At 46.7% G+C, this 22,079-nt stretch overlaps 1 protein-coding gene across 1 annotated transcript in view; it reads right to left on the bottom strand.

The window, feature by feature from the left end:
• Positions 1-22,079, bottom strand: part of LOC142312921 (uncharacterized) — a 77,273-nt gene that overhangs the window by 21,250 nt on the left and 33,944 nt on the right. The window contains exons 2-5 of the mRNA XM_075351910.1: positions 14,822-15,001; positions 14,616-14,739; positions 14,435-14,532; positions 14,147-14,237 (exon numbers count right to left, since the gene is read on the bottom strand). Coding sequence (XP_075208025.1) covers positions 14,147-14,237; positions 14,435-14,532; positions 14,616-14,739; positions 14,822-15,001 — 493 coding nt within the window. The remainder of the gene's footprint in view (positions 1-14,146; positions 14,238-14,434; positions 14,533-14,615; positions 14,740-14,821; positions 15,002-22,079) is intronic.

Genomic DNA, 22,079 nt, shown 5'->3' with positions numbered 1-22,079 from the left:
TGCATGGAGTGTGACAGCATGGATCACGTACAAGTGCTCCACCCATTTCAGCCTGACCCTGCACCTACGCCTTCTCCTACCACAAGTCATGGTGGGGAGAGTACAGGCCAAGCTGCAAACCACCTCACAGTAGCCTCCTCGTGCACCGAAGTCTGCAGAGAAGATCTCTGGGACAAGTCCTATGTGAAAATATGCCTAGTAAGGGTATATCCCAAAGGGCCGTGAAGGTGTACAGCATCCTGGATGACCAGAGCAACAGGTCACTAGCCAGATCTGAACTCTTCGACTTGTTCGGCTTAAAAGGAAATGCCTACCCTTACACACTAGGTACTTGCAGCAGCATCTCAGAAGCTTGCAGAAGAAGAGCCAGTGGTCTCGTGGTAACATCTCTTGAAAATACCGTAGAGATACCTCTACCGACACTTGTCGAATGCAACCAAATATCGGCTAACCGGGAAGAGATTCCGACACCGGAGGCAGGTCTTCACCACCCTCACCTAAGAACTATCGCCAGCAAGATCCCAGCTCTTGATCATAGTGCAAAAATCTTGATTCTGCTTGGAAGGGACATCCTCCGGCTACACAAAGTACGCCAACAAATCAATGGGCCACAAAACGCGCCATTCGCTCAGCGCTACAACTTAGGCTGGGTGATCATAGGAAACGTCTGAGTAGGCAGAATGAAAAGTCCCGATGCGATCTAATCCTACAAGACGCACATCCTCCCAAACGGTCGTGGCACTCACTTTCAACCATGTCCGCACCACTACTGGGTGAAAGAGAGGCTGAGCGACACCAGGTGGAGACAGCAGCCGCCCGACTGCGTGGACGCACACCATCTCTGGGATGACAACTTTGGGTCAACAGTGTTTGAGGCTACTAACGAAGACAACAAGTTGGCACCGACAAGAGAAGACAAGGAATTCATAAAGATTATGGATAAAGAGTTCTCTCAAAACGACTCTAACAGTTGGGTAGCCCCATTACCCTTTCGGTCTCCAAGGCCAAGGTTGCCAAACAACTTCTAGCAAGCAACCGCAAGGTTCTCCTCTCTAAAACGCACCTTGAAAAGAAAACCAGAGATGGAGAAACACTTTGTCGACCTCATGCAAAATATCCTTGATAGAGATCGTCCCGAACAGTGGCACCACATTCCCACCAAACAAAACCCAGCTGACCGAGGAACGAGACTCACTGCTGCATCCAAACTCGGCGACAACATGTGGCTGACACCTCCAAGTATCTTATACGAGGAGACCTGCGATAACTACGTCGGCAACATGTACGAGCTGGTGTAACCAGAATCCGACAAGGAAATTAGACCAATCATCTCCGCTTGCTACACTTCAGTTACATCAAAACAGAAGTTGAGATCTCATCGCTTCGAGCGCTTCTCAAGTTGGTCATCTGCGGTACGAGCCATAGCTCGTCTTATTCATATCGCTCACTTTTTCTACAAGTCTTCAACGTGCCACGGCTGGCACATGTGCGTGAATCATCCTGGTGTCATCAACAAAAAACGTGCCGAACAAGTCATACTCAGGTGTGTACAGCAAGAAGTATATCGCCACGAGATTGACAGCATCACAAAGGGTGTTAACCTTTCCAAAACCAGTTTGCTCTTCAACCTGAATCCAGTGCTCGATCACAACAAGTTGCTATGAGTGGGCGGCCGGATTGGAAAATCTGATCTGCATAACAAGGAACAGAAAACTATTATAATTTCAGGTTGACACTACGTTGCTACCTTGTTACTCCGACACTATCATGAACAAGTGCAGCATCAAGGTAGACAGCTTACCGAAGGCAGGATCATGTCCGCCGGTTTATGGATTGTTGGGGTGAAAAGGTGTGTCTCTTCAGTGCTTCATAGGATGCGTCAAGTGCCAAAAGTTAAGAGGAAGACATCAACACCAGCAGATGGCAAATCTTCCGACAGATCGTTTAAGTACAGATCAGCCATTCTCGTATGTCGGTGTAGACGTCTTTGGTCCATGGTCAGTCATCACAAGAAGAACTAGTAAAGGAGCTGCAAGTAGTAAGCGATGGGCTGTCCTATTTACCTGTCTCAGCATCTGTGCAGTTCACATTGAAGTAATTGAATCCATGGACTCTTCCTGCTCCATCAATACCCTAAGAAGGTTCTTCTCCATCCGTGGGCCTGCCAAACAATTCCGGTCCGACCGTGGAACTAATTTCACAGGGGCTTGTAAGGAATTGCAGCTAAACAACTTCTTGGCTGACAATGGCTGTACCTGGGTGTTCAATCCCACACACTTGTCACACATGGGTGGATCCTGTGAACGCATGATCGGAATCACACGAAGAATCCTTGATTCCATGCTACTAAATCACAAACTTCCTCTCACCCACGAAGTGCTGGTGACCTTCCTCGCAGACGTATCCGCTATAATAAACGCCAAACCTCTGGTTCCTGTATCATCCGATCCCGACGCTCCAATGATTCTCACTCCAGCCATATACTCCTCACACAGAAAACTGGAGTTGTTTCAGTCCCTCCTGGGGACTTCAATCAAAAGGATATTTTCAGACGTCAATGGAAGCAAGTACAACATCTGTCCAACGTGTTCTGGCATCGGTGGAAGACCGAGTATTTGCATCTGCTTCAAAGCAGTCACAAATGGCAGAAGTCATCTCCTAACCTGCAAGTAGGAAACTGGGTGGGAGGGTTGGTTGGGGTGCACCACTAGTCAAGCTAATAAAGGGTGGGTGCTCCCTAATGCGGAAAAAAGTATATGCAAGGGAAGAGAAGAAAGAACCGCATGTAAAGGAGGGGCACGCCAAGTTGCAATGGTACAAGTAAATAGAATAGGCTTTATTCAACACACAAATATAAAAACATTAAAAACATGGAAGACAACACACTCTGAGCCAAGCTATATCAAACCATCCATGGTAATGGAGAACAGAAAGGCAATTGCTTATAAATGCATGAAAATATGCATGCACATTATAGAGATCACAATGTGTTCCTATCAGAAAATGATGCACCAGCGTAGTTCAAACAGTATTCTTGCCAGAAACCCAAATATGGATGGCGGTATCAGACATGCGTTAAACCAGATCACATATAGGGCAAGGAAAATAACGTCCAATAAAGATGAATCAATATATCATTAGACGACACCTGGTTCTAGCATGCTGATATACATGAGGTGAAGGGTCAGAGACCAGAACATCATATATGTATAATGTAGTATATGCCCATGGTGAAAGAAGGAATTGTAAATATGTCACCTAATACTGACATGCTAATATACATGAAGCGGAGGGTCAAAGACCTGAACACTGTTAATGTGCAGAGTGGTAAATACACATAACAGAGAAAGGAAACTTATATACATACATATATATATAGTAAACAAGTCAGAACAACCAATCCTTTAGGTAGATAGATGGAAATAATGTCTACCAAAACCTTCCCATGAGACAGATGAACTCAGTTATGCCGGTGGCAGAAAAAATAGGCTGTTGTGCCCTATGTGTGAAGAGCACAAGTGCTGGCAAAAATACACAGTTGGTGTTGCCAACACCTGGGTCCTGAAAAATATCTATAAAGATGAGGATGCATACAGTCCCATTAGAGTGCGGCACCCCATGTCAAGAAACAATATAAGGCATGAGTTACCATAAAGAGGGGGCCAAGGCACCCGTGGGGCACAGGATGGCAAATAGGAGGAACACAGGATCCGAGAGAGACCATTACCATGTGGGAAGCATGTGGAATGGCTCAGAGTGGGCAACCCCACGCGTATCGCCACCAGAGTGGCTTCATCAGGGAAAAGTGCCCAGGTGTTGGCAACACCAACTGTGTATTTTTGCCAGCACTTGTGCTCTTCACACATAGGGCACAACAGCCTATTTTTTCTGCCACCGGCATAACTGAGTTCATCTGTCTCATGGGAAGGTTTTAGTAGACATTATTTCCATCTATCTACCTAAAGGATTGGTTGTTCTGACTTGTTTACTATATATATATATATGTATGTATATAAGTTTCCTTTCTCTGTTATGTGTATTTACCACTCTGCACATTAACAGTGTTCAGGTCTTTGACCCTCCGCTTCATGTATATTAGCATGTCAGTATTAGGTGACATATTTACAATTCCTTCTTTCACCATGGGCATATACTACATTATACATATATGATGTTCTGGTCTCTGACCCTTCACCTCATGTATATCAGCATGCTAGAACCAGGTGTCATCTAATGATATATTGATTCATCTTTATTGGACGTTATTTTCCTTGCCCTATATGTGATCTGGTTTAACGCATGTCTGATACCGCCATCCATATTTGGGTTTCTGGCAAGAATACTGTTTGAACTACGCTGGTGCATCATTTTCTGATAGGAACACATTGTGATCTCTATAATGTGCATGCATATTTTCATGCATTTATAAGCAATTGCCTTTCTGTTCTCCATTACCATGGATGGTTTGATATAGCTTGGCTCAGAGTGTGTTGTCTTCCATGTTTTTAATGTTTTTATATTTGTGTGTTGAATAAAGCCTATTCTATTTACTTGTACCATTGCAACTTGGCGTGCCCCTCCTTTACATGCGGTTCTTTCTTCTCTTCCCTTGCATGAACCTGCAAGTAGGAGACATTGTCTTGCTGAAAGACAGAGAGGCTCATCGCAACGAGTGGCCAATGGGACTCATCACCAAGGCTGTACTCAGCGACGATGGAAAGACCCGGAAGGTAGAAGTGAAGGTGACGAGGGGTGGTTTAACCAGAATCTTCTTTTGTCCAGTCACCGAACTTGCGCTGCTTTTACCGAAGGAGGACGTTACATGAACTAACTTTGTCGTTGGACACTGCTACAGCGGGAAGCGCACCTTCTGTTACCCCTGCTGTACTGAGACAGAACTGTCCGTGTCCAATTGAACCTTGAACTTTTCCTTTGTACTAAAATTTTACCGTTGGATTATTAGGTTGGAGGAAGAGTTGGCATGTTTGCGGCTTGGGTTCCCCAATCTGAAGGTGGGTTTGTTCAACTTCAATTCATTTTCCATTTTCTTCCAACTTTCCATTTTTTAAGCAAGGACGTCATTGACCAAGCATGGACTTGAATTCATTGCATTACTGTTGCATTTTTTGTGTTTTTCTCGTTACAGGTTTCGTGACATCAAGGGACAGGATTGACTCCTTACGTCATACAAGGACTTGTGAAATCAGTTGATTTCAGACGGTGAGTGTTGTGTCCCATGAATGGGAACAAACTGTTGTATACATTTCTTGCATTGCATATTTTTCCTCCTATCAGGAAATTCCTTTATTGTTACTAGGTAGATTTAGACTGTATGAAGATTGTCCCTATGTTCCTCCTTTAGTTCGCTTTCGCTTCTGTATAGAATGCTCCTCCCTTCTTCTTCAGTTTAGTCTAGAGGAACCATTGCTGAAGACACATGTGTACACCCTGTACAGATTATTCCTTTTCACCTGCCATTACTTTGTACTTAATACAAGATTCTAGAAGAAAACTACAGCGTTTCTCCTGGTCTTCCGACAAGTCATCGTTTCTGGCTGAGTTGAACTATCTGTGGATGCCGGTAGTGTGAGTACAAGCATACAGTTATCTAAGGGACTGATAATTAGAGCACTTGGGATTCACAGCTACCAGGAAGAGACAGAATTCCCTCACTTCTGACCCTTGCAGTGTGCTCAAACATTGTAAGACTGAGTTCCAATGTCATGTAATCATCCATTAGAATGGATCCTGAAGAGACCCACTGGCAAAATTATTTCTGCTGGATACATTTTTTTTAGCCTTGGAGTCTACGGCAAACGGATCTGTAACAAATGCAAGAAAAAAGGTTGACTAAATAGCCATCTGTTAATGGATCCGTTCTCCATAGACTCCCATGTTAAAAAAACGTATCCAGCAGATGTGTGCATGACTCCAGAAGCACAAGCTGGGCACTAAAATGGCATATTTGTAGATTCTCTCTACATCCACTACAATCTATGAGGAAATAGAGGAGGCAGAAAGGGTGAATGGTAAAACGTGCTGGTATTGTATGGTCCGGCCATCAATATAACAAATAGGGGATTCAAATAATGCTGCATGAACTGGTCAAAAGCCAGTATGCGTACAAGACTGATATAGATGGAGTGTAAAGAGTGTGTGATATGGCAGTAGATATGAGTGGTGCAAGTTTTTATATAATGGACATTTGTAGAATTCTTAGAGAAAATATCTTTAAGGCTCTTGAAAGTAAAATATCCGACCCTCATGTAATATTTACTGTTATTTTTTTTCTAACTACATTTTGAGAGGCATTTAGAAAAGCTCCTGTGGGTGGGCTGCCCGACCCCATGTGCTCACTGTGGATAATACTACCCTCCCGCATTTCTTACAAATACCCTGTGCTGAACATTGGATTAAAAAAGGGAATTATTGCTGTCCCCGATATTAAAGAGGGACTCGTCATACAAGGAGGATTCAGATTTCTTTTCTTATTTGTTGCCGAGTGTTATGAACATAAACACTCTTACACACAGGTAACGAAAATAGGAGAACCTCCTACAGGTAGAACTCGCGCCCGCACCAATCTTATTCTTGTACAGACTGGAAAGACACTAGCCGCACAACTAAAAACACCACCTGTAACCTAACTCCCTAAAAAGCGATCAAGGGGTTTCTTATACCTCCTGAAGGATCAGAGTAGAGGCCACAACATAGTGAGAAAATAAAAGCATGTTCATATAAGGTAAAAGGAATAAGTGCTGGTGTAACACCCATGATGGCAACCTCACATTCTCCTGCTTCCCTCCCCCAGAGTGGTTGATGGTTCCCTCACCTGTTCAGGCATCCTGCTGCTGTGGTCCAGTCTCCGTCCCATGCTGCAGCTCCACGGAGTATCTGTACTCCTAGCAAGAACCCGGCCCCTGCCCGAAGGGCAAGCCTGCGGCCATGCCCTCTTTCTTAAAGGGCCAGCGTCCTCCTAATCCAGAAGTATCTCCCAGGTCAGCTGGAAGACCGTAGGTATTTAAGGCAACTCTGGCATTTGTGAAGTTGCCTGGGTAATGAGTTACATATAGACTCATTGCTGCTATTTAAGTTGTGCTAGTTCTGTTGCTTATTTCTATCTGTATTCGAGTGCTGCTGCCATTATATGTGAGCCGCCACTTCGGCCGCCTTCCACGATACCTGCTGCCACTAAGTATCGTTGCCAGGGGGCGGGGCCTGACCTGTTATGAGAAAGGACGTGTAGTGGGAGAGCTCCGAGAAAGGCTGCAAACAAACTGCTCCACCGGGCCGCTTAGATAGCACTCACCGCATATTCCATCACCGGACACCTCCATGCACCCTCCGCACACCCTGCGCTACAGAACCATGACCGGAGGAGTCAGCAGGCGGCAGCGGGAAGCAGCAGTAATGGAGCGCATGAAGTCCCAAAATAGCGCCGGCCGGCAGCAGGCAGGTACAAAAGGCAGGAAAGACCGCGGCTGCACATGCGGCAATAAAGCTGGTGGGGATTGTGAGAGCTCCTGGCAAGGGGAGCCCCCATCAGCTGGTGGGGCACCGAAGAGCCCAGTAACTTCAGGCAGGTACACTCCACTTATGCAGGAGGAGGAGGACAGAGTGGCAGCAATTAAGGGAGAGATGTCCCCACAGAGCCAAAATGGCCAGGCACTTGTTGCAGAGGAGGTTCAGGCAGCACCAGGTGAAATGGGCTCCAGGGTGAAGGAGCCCACATTAAAAGATGTCCTCTCTGCTATCAAGTAATTTGGAACTACCATGAATTCCCTAAATACACAGATGGGGCATATCAATGACAAAATTTCCCACATAAGCCAAATCCTGCAAAAAGTATCCGAGCACATAGCAGCCTCAGAAGGGAGAATAAGTGACTTAGAAGATAATCTGCCGCAAGTGTCCAGAAAGGTTGGTAGCCATGAACAAAAGTTGGCAGCCATGAACAAAAACTAGCAGCCTTCATGAACAAAACTGATGACTTGGAGAATAGACTGAGGAGGAACAATGTGAGAGCGATTGGAATGCCAGATAAAACCAGAGGGAACAAATCCATCTGAATTTTTTTGAAAAATGGCTGCACAAGATATTTGGAGATGAGGTCCTTTCACAATTTTATGCAGAGCACACAGGGTCCCCACGACACCACTGCCACCAGGTGCCCCTCCAAGACCAGTGCTGATTAAACTGCTTCACTACAGGGACAGCGACGCCATCCTCAGGGCAGCGCGCAACAAAGGAGATGTCACAGTCAATGGTCACAGAGGCTCATTCTTTATGGAATTCTCCATGGAAATATCGAAACAGAGGGCATATTTCATTGATGTAAAACGACGATTAAGGGCTCTGCAAGTCCCCTACGCCATGCTATACCCAGCAAAGCTTAGAGTGGCAGCATTAAAGGAGACCTTCTTCATCGAAAACCCGAAGGATGCCCTCCGGTGGCTGGATATGAATGAGCAACGAATCAAACAATCCCTGTAACAATGAATTTTTTTTTGTTCTTTTCCCTTTTCTGAAAGTCAAGTGCCACCGATGTATAATCGGTAGACTGTTCTACTTGCATCACTACTCTCTATTCTTTTCAAGAACCACTTAGACCCAGTGATAAAATAACCCTGCTCTGACTATCCTGAGGAGGCAGCATCCTCAGGGGAAATCCATTTTCATCACTCTCTTCGTTTTACGCTAGGTTACAGGATGATGGGGAGTTAAGAATGTATGATACTAATTATGTCATAGCTCTATATATGTTTTTGCATTTTGAGGTCCTACAGGTCTGGGTGCGGAGACGTGTAATACCACTCAGGGGTTGCCAGGAGGGAAGAGCATGTCTTATATTATTATGTGCACATTATATCTACTCTACTGTTATGGTAGGAAAAATTAACATCCTAATGTGGAATGTCCGTGGCCTGGGTGATCCTACAAAGAGGGCGGCAGTTATGGATTATGTCAGGGATTATTTCCCTGCCACAATCTGTCTACAGGAATCACACTTGGGTGGGGAGAAAATGACATAATTGAACCGTTCATGGATCAGCCAAAGCTATCACTCCACTTTTTCATCTTATTCCAGAGGGGTCAGCCTATTAGTACCTAAAGCCATCCCGTTTGAACCTGTTTCTTCCAAAGTAGATAAAGAGGGGAGGTTCCTATGTATGCGGTGTAAAATTCTGAATAAAAAATTGCTACTAATAGGGATGTATATTCCATCGCCTTATAACAATAGTGTTATGAAAATGGTGGCGGAAGCTATCCAGGATAATCCAGATTTACAGGTGAAACGTATGGGGGATTTCAATAACACTATCCACCCATACTGGGACAAATTTAACAATGATCCGTCCACGGCGACACTGCCTATTTCAGGGTTTGGCGAGATAATAAAGGATCTGGCACTGACAGACTTTTGGAGGGTTAGATACCCAGGAGTTTGCCAGTTTTCCTGTTACTCAAAGTCAAATGAAACCGTATCTAGATTTGACATGACACTGGGGTCTGCGGGCACACTGCCACTGGTGGAATCGGTGGCATATCTGCCTATAGCCATCTCAGACCATTCCCCCATGTTGATCTTCCCCCGATTCCTTCCTGGGCCTGACCCTGCTCGTTACATGGTCTCTCAATCATTTCTGGCTGCAAAATATTGAGGCTGAACCCATTATTTCCACCCTAAATCACTACTTTAGAGAAAACAACAGAGTGCGTGATTCTCAAAATACTCTATGGGATGCCATGAAAGCCTGCTTACGAAAGGCACTAACACAAGGGTTTAGTAGGTCCAAGACTAAAGTGTGCTTTACACGCTGCGACATCGCTAGCGATCTTGTTAGCGATGTGACACGCCAGATCTCAGATGCGATCTGCTGAAATCGCACATGCGACCGGCGCTATAAAAAACGACCTATGTGCGATCTCGGAAGATCGCATCTGTAATCTGGCATGTGATCTGGCGTGTCACATCGCTAACGAGATCGCTAGCGATGTCGCAGCGTGGAAAGCACCCTTAAGTCGCGTCAATTTGGGATATTTCTCCGGGATAGGGTTCAGACCATGGAACGCATGTACATAGAATCTGCAACTACTCAGAAGCTCCTGGAATGGAAAGAGGCTCAGAAGTCGTACGATACACATCTTAGGGAAAGGCTAAAAATAGGCAGATGTTTTCACAACACAAATTTGTTGAGGAGGGTGAGAAAGCGGGGCATTTATTAGCTGTCATAGCCAGGGAGCAGCAGGGAAAATCCAAATTCGAAAAGATCTGGGTCCCGTGGATAGACGACTCTGGTCTGGCATCTAGGGATTTGTTTAGGTTCACAATTGGCTTGTTTAACCATGGTAGGAATAATTGAATTCACCAAATAAAACAGGGGTGGGGAACCTCCGGCCCGCCATGACCATTTTTTCGGCCTCCGGACAGTTTCCCGGGGGCGGCAGTGCTCGTGCCGTCACCGCGGTCTTGCAGGTCGCCGACTTTTTAAATCCCCACATGCGCCACTTGTGCACACCACAGCAGCTTCACAGCTTCCATTGGTGTGTGGCCGCCCTCTGCCCTCCGGAGCTGAGAGCATCCCCTCTCCCTCTGATGCTGCATGTCCGGCGCCTGCACTTCAGTGCTGTGAGTCCGATGCTGCTGTGTATCCAGCGCCCACCCTCTGCTGCTCTGTGCCACGTCCAATGCTTTGTGCCTCCCACCCCAGTTCTGTATAACCACTCCCCAGAATTGCGTGCAACCCTCAGCACTGTGTGCCCCCGAATACTGTCTATCACTCTAGGTTTGCGCCCCCCCAGTGATGTCAGGGCTCCGTAAGTCCTGTATGCAGACTCCCCAGTCCTGTGTGCTGCCCCCCAGTGATATCTGAGCCTCCCCCCAGTGATGTCTGTGCCACAGCCCCTTTTATAATGTGTATGTGGCCCAGCCCCTCTTGTGGTGTGTATGCCCTCAGCATCTCCTGTGACTTATACATCACATTGGGGATTCTGGGGGCATATACATCACAGGAGGGAATTGGACATATACATTACAGGAGGTGCTGGGGGAATTTACAGGTCTCCAGCCCCTTGTGTGATGTTTGTGTCCCCAGTGTCTCCTGTGATGTATATACAGTAGTTCCAGCGTCTCCTATGTGATGTATATTCTCCCAGCTCGTCCAGTGATGTATGTGCCTCTGTGACGCCCTAGGCAAGCCAGGGGTCACAGGTCATGACACCACCACACCCTACACCCCAGTTAGGAACATCAAAGCTAACCAAAATCCTTGTTGCCTTCCTCCAGGGGATGGTGTTCACACCAGGGGGTGGGCCAGGCGGTTGGCTCCGCCCACCGAGGAGTACACAGCCCTGGAGGCGGGAGGAACCAGGCAGTTGAGCTCAGGCAGAGCTTGAGTGAGGAACAGAGTTAAGCTAGGGAAGTGAAGGAGTAAACAGTGAAGTGAAGTGGTAAAGGAGGAAAGTGAGAGTAGTGACAGTTTGAAAAGCCTGAAGCTGGTCCGGGTGTGTGCCCCAGACTGTAACAGCAAGGTCAGCAGACGGCGGTGATAGTCTGCAGGGGGACTGCTCGGAGGTTGCTGGAAGGACTGCGGACGGGTAGTGACCCGGCGGTCTGGAGCAGTATACGAAGAACAGTCAGCACCAGGGCAGGGGCCTTTTGGATCCCGGCAAGGCTAGGAGTCACCATAATTTGCCAAATCCGTCAGTGAAGGGGACGTCTGTCTCCCAACAACCAAGTCCCGATTGAAGGCAACAGTCCAACCGTAACGGAGAGACACCGCCACCGCCAGGGCACCAGTTTCTCAGGGCCAGCGCCTGCGGGCAAAGTAGGACTCCTCCGGCCCATATCCAAGCCGGGGAGCGGGTTACCGGTGGGAACCCATCGCAACCATTATCATCATAGGTGCAGGACAGAGGGACCGTCACCGTCACCTACTGGGGAAAGCAAGTGCAGCCATCCGTGGGAACCGTCTTTCCAGCCGTGTGTTTTACCGAGAACTGTGTCATCGTCTCAGGCTGAGTGAGTACCACAGTGCCTCAAGGCACAGCGCTGCCCCCGCGTCCCTGCGCCCACCAAGCCCTGCATCTCCCACCTCATCACTGGGCCCCGGGATCACCAACCCCTACCCACGGAGGGGCAACACAACAACTGGCTGCTCCATACCATCCCTCCCGGGATACAGAGCAGCGGTGGTGTCCACAAATCACCACAACCGTGGGTGGCGTCACGGACAATAAACAATCCCCACACCCAAAAACCCCCTTTCACTCATGGGCGAGGAGCGCCGCTCGAGTCCCCGGGATCCGGCCCATCGCTCGAGCCACCGAGCAGCGGCAGGCCGCAGCAGCCGGACCCGAGCAGTGGGAGAGCGCGGCGTCCCCTCCTCCGCCCGCGACACCTCCAGTGTCTCCTGGGAATAATATACACCGTCTGTTATGTGATGTATATGATTTACTAATCATATTATCACAAAGAGTTGACTGTGCTACAGACCGAAAGACAAACTTAAAAAAGCAGCTGTGAGAAGAAACATGATTAGTATCATCAAACATCACAGCCGCACCAAAGAGAAGCAGCTCCAGCTGGCACAGTAGGGGTGAGTTAATTGTTTCACCAAATATAGCAGGGTCATTTAAAGATTGATGATTTTGTGTGGCCCCCGAAAGTTGGTAGCAATTTCCAAATGGCCCCTGGCAGAAAAAAGGTTCTGCACCCCTGAACTAGGGAGAGACTCTCGCTGATTACTGCACCCTCGACTATTCCCGGATATGCTGCGACATCTAATCACAATCTAACAAGAGCTTTTTGGGGGGAGAGAGGGAACTGGGTTCTGGGGTTATGTTAACCCCGATTTTGATTTCTGTATGTTGTACAGAAAATATTTCATAAACATATTATGGTTAAGAAAAAAAAAAAAGTATCGTCACCAGCAGCTGTTATCCATCCATTCGTCCATCCATCCCGGACAGATCCTCTATACCTGCAGCCATTTTTATCTACTGCCAGTGACTGTTGCTCTCGTACCCCCCCGAGCCAGCCGACCCAACACTAGTCTCACAAGTAGCACCTGACCACTCCCTGCATGGTAACACCTCCAGCATTAGGGGCTCTGGAGAAAACTAAGCTAAAGTCCGTAGTCAAGCCCCTCCGGGTTTTTGTGTGTTGTGTCCCAGTGGGTTTACTAAAATCCCTGCTCGCTCGGCAAGCATTACAGCTGGAAAGTAAAACAAAGCAACACAGAGGAAAACGTAGTGTTTACCCAAAAGGTGAACCCCTAAGCTGAAGGGCTGGAACTCCTAGAAACAAGTCCACCTAGAGATATAGCCAGCAAGGAAGTTCAGAGAAAGGTGAACATATATAACCCAACCCAGAATGTGATAGGACAGACCAAAATGGGAAATGAGAAACACCTGAAGAACAGAGAATCAAAAAGGAATAACAAAGACAATAAGAACCATCAGCATGAGGACAAGAAAGAAAAGGCTATATCCCAACAGACAGAGGAACTGACCACGCAACAAGTGGTCACCGGATTGAATAGTATATTGTTTTGTAATTTCATTCTTTTTTGTTTGTTTATTTATTTATTCTATAGGAGTAAAGATGGATTGTCCTAGTAAAGATCAACTTACTTTACTTATTATTTACAAGGGGAATTATTGATAAGATCTGGGTGAAAGGAAAAAAAAATAATAATTGTATTTTACTGTGTTTAAGTGTCTACTGCTTAAATTTAAGTATGTAAATATAAAGGAAAAATTGAAGACGAAAAAAAGAAATTCACATTTTGCTCTTAGTGCACATGGAATATTGATTTATCATAAAAGCAAGACCTACCATATGGATTATATATTGATTTTCTAAGTTGTCAGCACATTCTATCTACACTGTAATTTGGCCTTGCAAATTAGAGACCTGGGCAGGTAATTCCAGAGGGTTGGATGGTTCTTCTGGGCAGTAAGCTCTGGCCAACCATTTACAATGCCTAAAGTAAAGGGGACAGTTTGGGTGGAGGAGCATGTAGTGATTTAGCCGGAGAATGGTGACCACTTGATTAGGATATGGCCGGACTACACCGCAGATAAAGCAGCCACAGACTGAGAAGAATCTGTGACTTCTCTGCATTTAGTGGTCACTACTCACCTGGAAGGTTATCTGTAGGAATCTCCTCTTTACACCACTCATCACCCCTCACATATGTCCCTGCAGTATTAATAAGGATCAGATCTTCACCCTGAAAGAAGTATTGTAAAAGTCACAGACAGATGAAGAAGTCCCATCTATGATCAGCTCTAATCCTGCCATCTCCACCGTTCTCATTACACAAGTATAAAATATATAATACTGGTGGATAAAACAAGACTGAGCACAAGACCTTCACAGCCGTCTACACATCATAGGGAGATTTCATGACACCTTCTCTCCATCTACCTGATGATCCTGAGGAACATTGGGATTTTCTTGTTTACAGTCCTGTGAGAGAAGAGGAAGGGGACATCTCTCTGGTGTTGTCCTCTTACTGGATAGAACTGGAGGAGACACATACAAGGGCTGAATTCATTCTTTACATACAGATAATTATAGGCTGTGTGTATTTAGTCCTGTCTATTACCTGGTGGTGTGAGGGGCTGGGGAACCTCCATCATGACGTCCTTGTACAGATCTTTGTGTTTTTCTAAATACTCCCACTCCTCCATGGAGAAATAGACGGTGACATCCTGACACCTTATAGGAACCTGACACATACAATGATACCGTCACCCCCCGATCCCTTCATAGCGTTACTGTATAATGTCCCAGCATTCCCAGCAGTGTCACCTCTCCAGTCAGCAGCTCAATCATCTTGTAGGTGAGTTCTAGGATCTTCTGGTCATTGATGTCCTCATGTATCAGGGGGTGAGGTGGAGGCCCCGTGATTGGGCTCAGGGGTCTTGCCCATCCCTCAGACACAGGGTCCTGACAGCGCTCACTAGAGGTCTTCTTCACTACTGTGTAATCCTGGTTATGGAGAGACACAGTAATAAATCTCACTACAGACATTTCCAGAGTCCTCACCTCTCCAGTTCTGTCCATCTGTTATTCCCATAGAGAAGAATGATGTAATGTGATATCATCAGAATCTCACCTCTCCAGTAAGCCGGAAGAGGATCTCTAGGGTGAGGTGTAATATCCTCTCCGCCATCTTGTCCTTGTCCTTATCCATTCTTGATGGGGCAATCAGGACAATTCTCTGATATAGAAGATCTCCACTGACAGGATCCGATATTGTAGGGACCTGAATGAGAAGATATAAACCGATGTTCTCCATGATCTATTATTACATGATGATGATGATTGAAAGATTCAAAATCTGGATTTTTAACTCCTTATATGTTGCAATTTATAGCGATTCTCACATGTAGCCGGTTACACAGAGCAGGTATCTCGCTATCTGGCATCGAGTGTTGTCATTGTACAGAGATATAATAATACCGCCATGTTGTATGATCGCACTAATGAGCGCTGCTAAAGGCAAATATCAGGTTTAGGAATGAGAAATATCCCTCATTATAGGGAGGACAAACTCCCTGCACAATGTTGGTGAAATCCCCCCATAACGGCCTCATTATCCTCTATTATCCTCTACATCTGCTGTGCGGGGATTATCTCATGTCCCGGGTTCTACATAAAGTGTAATAGGAAGCGAGGATTTACTATTATTAATTATTATTATTAGGCTGGCTTCACACTTGCGATTTTCTCGTAGTAGTGCAATGCGAGAAATTCTCGCATTGAACTCGGACCCATGTTAATCAATGAGGCAGCTCCCATCTGCTATTTTTTACTCAGTCCAAATCGGACTGAGAAAAAAATTGCAGCACGCTGCGTTTTGGTGAGTTTCTCAAGCAGGTCTCTTCAATGCAAGTCTATGGGTGCGTGAAAAAACCGCATGTCACACGGACCATCCTGGTAACAAGCGTTTTTCACAATAGATTTCTAGCAAGCAGCAGAGAATAATGTAAATGCTCCTGTACATAACAGTGCATGAGTAGCAGCTGCTGAGGGTAAAAACTGATTGCACACTGACAGCACACTGATGAAAAGTGATCTAAAATAGTCCGACTTTCCAGCATGAGAATCGGACCGATGTTACACTCGCAAGTGTGATTTCAGCTTTATTTTCATCCCCAGTAATGGGGAATCTCCACATACCTCCACCTGCAGAGCCGCACACTAGATATATGCTAGACTGTATGGGCTCCTTCCAGGTAGAAGTTATTTCTGTCACGTGATAGGGGCGTGTTCAACATGCAGCCGGATGTTTTAAACAGAATGGTAGATGCTAGAATGTATGGGCTCCTGACAGGTATGACGTAACTTGTCACGTGATGGGGCGTGTTCAAAATGCAGGAAGAGGTTTCCAGACAGAATATATAATCTTTTTCTAAGTCCACATGGGCACAAAGGTAATTATAATAGAAGCGGGGTCTGGGGGTGAGAGCTCCAGATGGGGGGGTGCAGGGGGCGGAGTTATAGTGGAGGGGAGGAAACATTGCCACGCCCCAACCAAGCCAGCCACGCCCTCTAACCTGTCAGGAGCCCGTACATTCTAATAAACATGATTTTTGGCTGTTCAGTGCTTCCAGGACCTGTGATGATGTCACATGGAGGGGAGGAGTCAGGGGTCACATGATCAGCTCCTCAGTGTATGCAGGACTCTGCTGTGCTGGTTGTCATAGTGTTAGATGAGGGGATGTTTATGTGTGGGGTCAGGAGGGGTTTACAGTGTGGATGGATCAGAGCCGTGTGTGTGTGTGTGTACGAGGTGTACGGAGCAGAGCCGTGTGTGTACGAGGTGTACGGAGCAGAGCCGTGTGTGTACGAGGTGTGTGGAGCCGTGTGTGTATGAGGTGTACGGAGCGGAGCCGTGTGTGTACGGAGCGGAGCCGTGTGTGTACGAGATGTTGGGGGTAGTTGGGAGGTGTTTGTCGTGACGCCACCTGCAGTATGCGGCCAGGGAATGGCCCGCCGCTGCTGTCGCTGTCCTCCGGGGCAGGTGGTAGTAGCAGCCAGGGATGGTAGAGCGGGCCCCAGGGAGAATGATGAGAGAAGTAGTAATGGCGGCGGGGAGCGGCACCATGAGTAATAAAGGGTCATAGTCTATGGCTGCGGTTCCAGGTTGTTTTACTCACTTTTGTACGATGCTACTCACCTAGGTAATGCCAGTCATTTGCTATGATGGGCTCCGTCGAACCCAAATCCCTTTAGAGAACAGCCCGGTTTGGTGTTCGGTGGGTTTCTCCTTGTAATGCCTGTCTGTGGATCTCCTGGCTTGAGGCTACGAGGGGACCCTGGGTTTCACGACATGTACTCTTGTCCCCATCTGCAGGCGCCGCGGTTCCAATGTGGGGTCCTGTTATGATTCATTGACCGAGGAGGATCAAAAAATGCGGAATCCCAAAAGGTAACAGAGTGGCTGGAACCTTAACGGACTGCAGACCTAATCTTGACACACAACAAGAAGTAGCCGTGGGGCATGCCTACGATGACCTGGATGCCTCGACAAAGCCAGAGAACGAAATAATTTCACAGATAGAGATATAAGAAAGCTAATCTGCCTTGGAGCAGTCCCTAAAGATAGATAGATAGCCCCCCACATGTAAAGGCTACGGTGATATAGAAAAACACAATACAAAGCTAGAAAACACAGATTTCAGCAAAGGTGAGGTCCAAACTATCTTTATAGGAAAGGATAGGAAAGAGCAACTGTCTGCAGCTGTAAAAACCCTAATATATACCAGCACTTCTGATATGGAAAAATCCTGAGGTCACACAACCTCTCCCCCACAGTATTAGCACTCTGATGTTACTGGGATCCAAAAACACTAATACAGATGAGGGACTGAATTAATACCAAGCATGAAAAACACAATACCTTGCAGAATCATGGAGCTAAGTATACAGACACTCCCAGCAGGGAATTATCCCATTCCACCAAGAACTCCACACAGACAAAATAGGAATCAAGCATTAGTATTAAAGCAGAAAAACAACAACAATAAAGTGGAAAACAAACAGCAGAGGTACAAAGACCACTTATCTGAGAGGAGTTCTGGTAGTGAGCAGAGCTGGTAACAGAATGTCCTTAACACACATGAGACAATGACCACCAGCAAGTAACAAGAGAAAACTACTCAGTTAAATAGCCCAATCTGACCCTGATTGCCAGTCCTCCACAGGTGTGTGGCTTTCATTCCACACATCAACTGCACCGCCAGCACTGACCACAAGAGGGAGCCCCAAACTGGAAAACGTATTCACAACAGGGTCCGGCTTGAAGTGAGGACCCGAATCCTATATGGCACTGTGCTGTTGGGCGCTGTGTGGTCAGGGAAGCTTGAAACTTTCCCCGTCCAGGCAGATTCTGGAAAACCAACGTGAAGTATGATCTTCCCTAGGGTCCTGTTGCCCTGTATGGCGTCGGTTCTATGGGGAGCAGAGATCCCTCTCCACGCGGCAAGCATTGTGAACCTCTCCTTCCCATCGGAGTACCTGTAGATGCGACTGCTCTGCTGTTCACCTACTGGAGAACTCTCTAACTGTTGTGTTGGCTCCTGATTCCCCCTGCTAGCTGCTCCTCCTCCCTCCCAGGTCCTAAGCTAGTGGGACTGGGGCCCCTGTTGAGGGCATCCTGTAAATGCTTCCTCTGTCGGCGACCCCTTGATTATCCGACCCTAGCCCTGTCCCCAGTGGGAACAGGGCAACCTGATGTGTATTGAGTGTGTAATGTGGTGAAACTGGGACTGACCTCCTCAGGAACCGGATTTAGCATTACACCCAATGTTGGGTGCAATACTCTGTGCGACTGAAGGCTCAGGGGAGCCACACTGTAAGGCTATGTGCCCACGTGGTGTATTTTCATGCAGTTACGCTGCGATCTGCACCGCAACGTAACTGCATGCGTCCTGCGTCCCCAGCACAATCTATGAAGATTGTGCCTAATCCATGCCCACGTGGCGTATTAGAACGCAGTGATTCGGCTGCTGCCAAATCGCTGTGTTCTAAGAAGTGACATGTCACTTCTTTCGTGCGCTTTGCATGCAGCCCCCGCTCTGTCTATGGCAGAGGCAGCATCCAGAGCGCACAAATTCTGCAGTCACCGAAGCTTTAGAAGGTAGCTTTTCAGCTGCGCTCTGAAGCGCACATGCAGTGACGTTACGCTGCTGTGCAGAGTGCACACACGTGGGCACATAGCCTAAAATATAAAAAAGGTAGATCCCTGAAGGACCAGCTTATACACAGTGAATGCAAACTAGTGAAAGGGAAATCATGGCTGGATAATAGGAGTTAAGGCACATTCAGATGTGGGAGATGTTCGTACTGTGAGCACATACAGACGGGCAATAGCTTTCAGAGTGCAGTGACTGGGTGTACCTATGAAATTAGGCATTTTACAAATTGTAAGACCGTAGGCGTCATCTATAGTTTAAATGTATTTGCAACTTGGAATATATAGGGAAGACGAGAAGAGAATTTAGGAAGAGAATTGGGGAACACCTGGGAGACATCAGGAATGAAAGGGACACCCCAATCTCACGTCACTTCAGGCTGGTACACGGGGGTGACATAAAGGTTTGTAAATTCAACATGATTGAAGTTGTGAACTCGCAGACGAGGGGGGGTGGCACTGGGATAGCCTCTTGTTGTAAAAAGAGGCGAGGTGGATTCGTAGATTAAAAACAGTAAGACCGGATGGGCTTAACGAGCTGCTTAATTTTGGCTGTTTTCTGTGATTTCACCATAACTTTCTGGTAATCTGTTTGAGCTACCCAGCATAGGTCTACTGTCTTTAGTATTTGATGAGAAATCTGCCCCGGTTTATTAACCTGTCCATCCTTTACCCCATTGATCCATATGGATAATTGATATTTGTGATTTGAATTGCTCCCAGATATATTGGATTAATATGTTGCATCACCTGAATGGTACATATATAATCCTGGTTATAACTGCAGATTTTACTGCAGCGTAGAATCCATTCTATTTTCTCCATATATGCCGATTATACTTCACTATCCCTAGTAAAGGTGTTTTTACATTGTATACTCCACTATGCCTAATAAAGGTTTTTTACATCGTATATATTGCCATATACAGGACTATGCATATTCACATACAGTTCCTACAAGTAGTATTCAACCCCCTGCAGATTTAGCAGGTTTACACATTCGGAATTAACTTGGCATTGTGACATTTGGACTGTAGATCAGCCTGGAAGTGTGAAATGCACTGCAGCAAAAAAGAATGTTATTTCTTTTTTTATTTTTTTTTTAAATTGTGAAAAGTTTATTCAGAGGGTCATTTATTATTCAACCCCTCAAAACACAAGAATTCTGTTTGGTTCCCCTAAAGTATTAAGAAGTATTTCAGGCACAAAGAACAATGAGATTCACATGTTTGGATTAATTATCTCTTTTTCCAGCCTTTTCTGACTAATTAAGACCCTCCCCAAACTTGTGAACAGCACTCATACTTGGTCAACATGGGAAAGACAAAGGAGCATTCCAAGGCCATCAGAGACAAGATCGTGGAGGGTCACAAGGCTGGCAAGGGGTACAAAACTCTTTCCAAGGAGTTGGGCCTACCTGTCTCCACTGTTGGGAGCATCATCCGGAAGTGGAAGGCTTATGGAACTACTGTTAGCCTTCCACGGCCTGGACAGCCTTTGAAAGTTTCCACCCGTGCCGAGGCCAGGCTTGTCCGAAGAGTCAAGGCTAACCCAAGGACAACAAGGAAGGAGCTCCGGGAAGATCTCATGGCAGTGGGGACATTGGTTTCAGTTAATACCATAAGTAACGTACTCCACCGCAATGGTCTCCATTCCAGACAAGCCCGTAAGGTACCTTTACTTTCAAAGCGTCATGTCAAGGCTCGTCTACAGTTCGCTCATGATCACTTGGAGGACTCTGAGACAGACTGGTTCAAGGTTCTCTGGTCTGATGAGACCAAGATCGAGATCTTTGGTGCCAACCACACACGTGACGTTTGGAGACTGGATGGCACTGCATACGACCCCAAGAATACCATCCCTACAGTCAAGCATGGTGGTGGCAGCATCATGCTGTGGGGCTGTTTCTCAGCCAAGGGGCTTGGACATCTGGTCCGCATCCATGGGAAGATGGATAGCACGGCCTACCTGGAGATTTTGGCCAAGAACCTCCGCTCCTCCATCAAGGATCTTAAGATGGGTCGTCATTTCATCTTCCAACAAGACAACGACCCAAAGCACACAGCCAAGAAAACCAAGGCCTGGTTCAAGAGGGAAAAAATCAAGGTGTTGCAGTGGCCTAGTCAGTCTCCTGACCTTAACCCAATTGAAAACTTGTGGAAGGAGCTCAAGATTAAAGTCCACATGAGACACCCAAAGAACCTAGATAACTTGGAGAAGATCTGCATGGAGGAGTGGGCCAAGATAACTCCAGAGACCTGTGCCGGCCTGATCAGGTCTTATAAAACGATTATTAGCTGTAATTGCAAACAAGGGTTATTCCACAAAATATTAAACCTAGGGGTTGAATAATAATTGCCCACACTTTTATGTTGAAAATTTATTAAAATTTAACTGAGCAACATAACTTGTTGGTTTGTAAGATTTATGCATCTGTTAATAAATCCTGCTCCTGTTTGAAGTTTGCAGGCTCTAACTTATTTGCATCTTATCAAACCTGCTAAATCTGCAGGGGGTTGAATACTACTTGTAGGCACTGTATGTGGATGTGCATGTGTCGGGGGCGGGTTCCCCGTCGCGGGGGCTGCTCGGGGAAGATTGCGCTCGGATCCGGTGCCTTCTTCTTGGTGGTTCGAGTGGGCCGGACCCGGGGCTCGAGCAGCGCTCCTCACCCACGAGTGAAAAGGGGAGTTGGATTTGTGGGATATATAGAGTTTGTGACGCCACTCACGGGTTGTGGTGATGGTGGGCATCACCGCTGCTGGTGACGGGTCTCCTGGGAGCGATGACGGGGAGCAGCTAGGTGTTGACCACTCCGTGGGTAGGGGCTGTTGGTCCCGAGGCCCGGTGGCAGGGAGAGGGAGTTCC

This window comes from Anomaloglossus baeobatrachus, chromosome 5, assembly GCF_048569485.1.
Source record: "Anomaloglossus baeobatrachus isolate aAnoBae1 chromosome 5, aAnoBae1.hap1, whole genome shotgun sequence".
In the NCBI taxonomy this organism is placed as follows: Eukaryota; Metazoa; Chordata; class Amphibia; order Anura; family Aromobatidae; genus Anomaloglossus; species Anomaloglossus baeobatrachus.
This window is presented reverse-complemented; position numbering and strand designations above follow the sequence as displayed.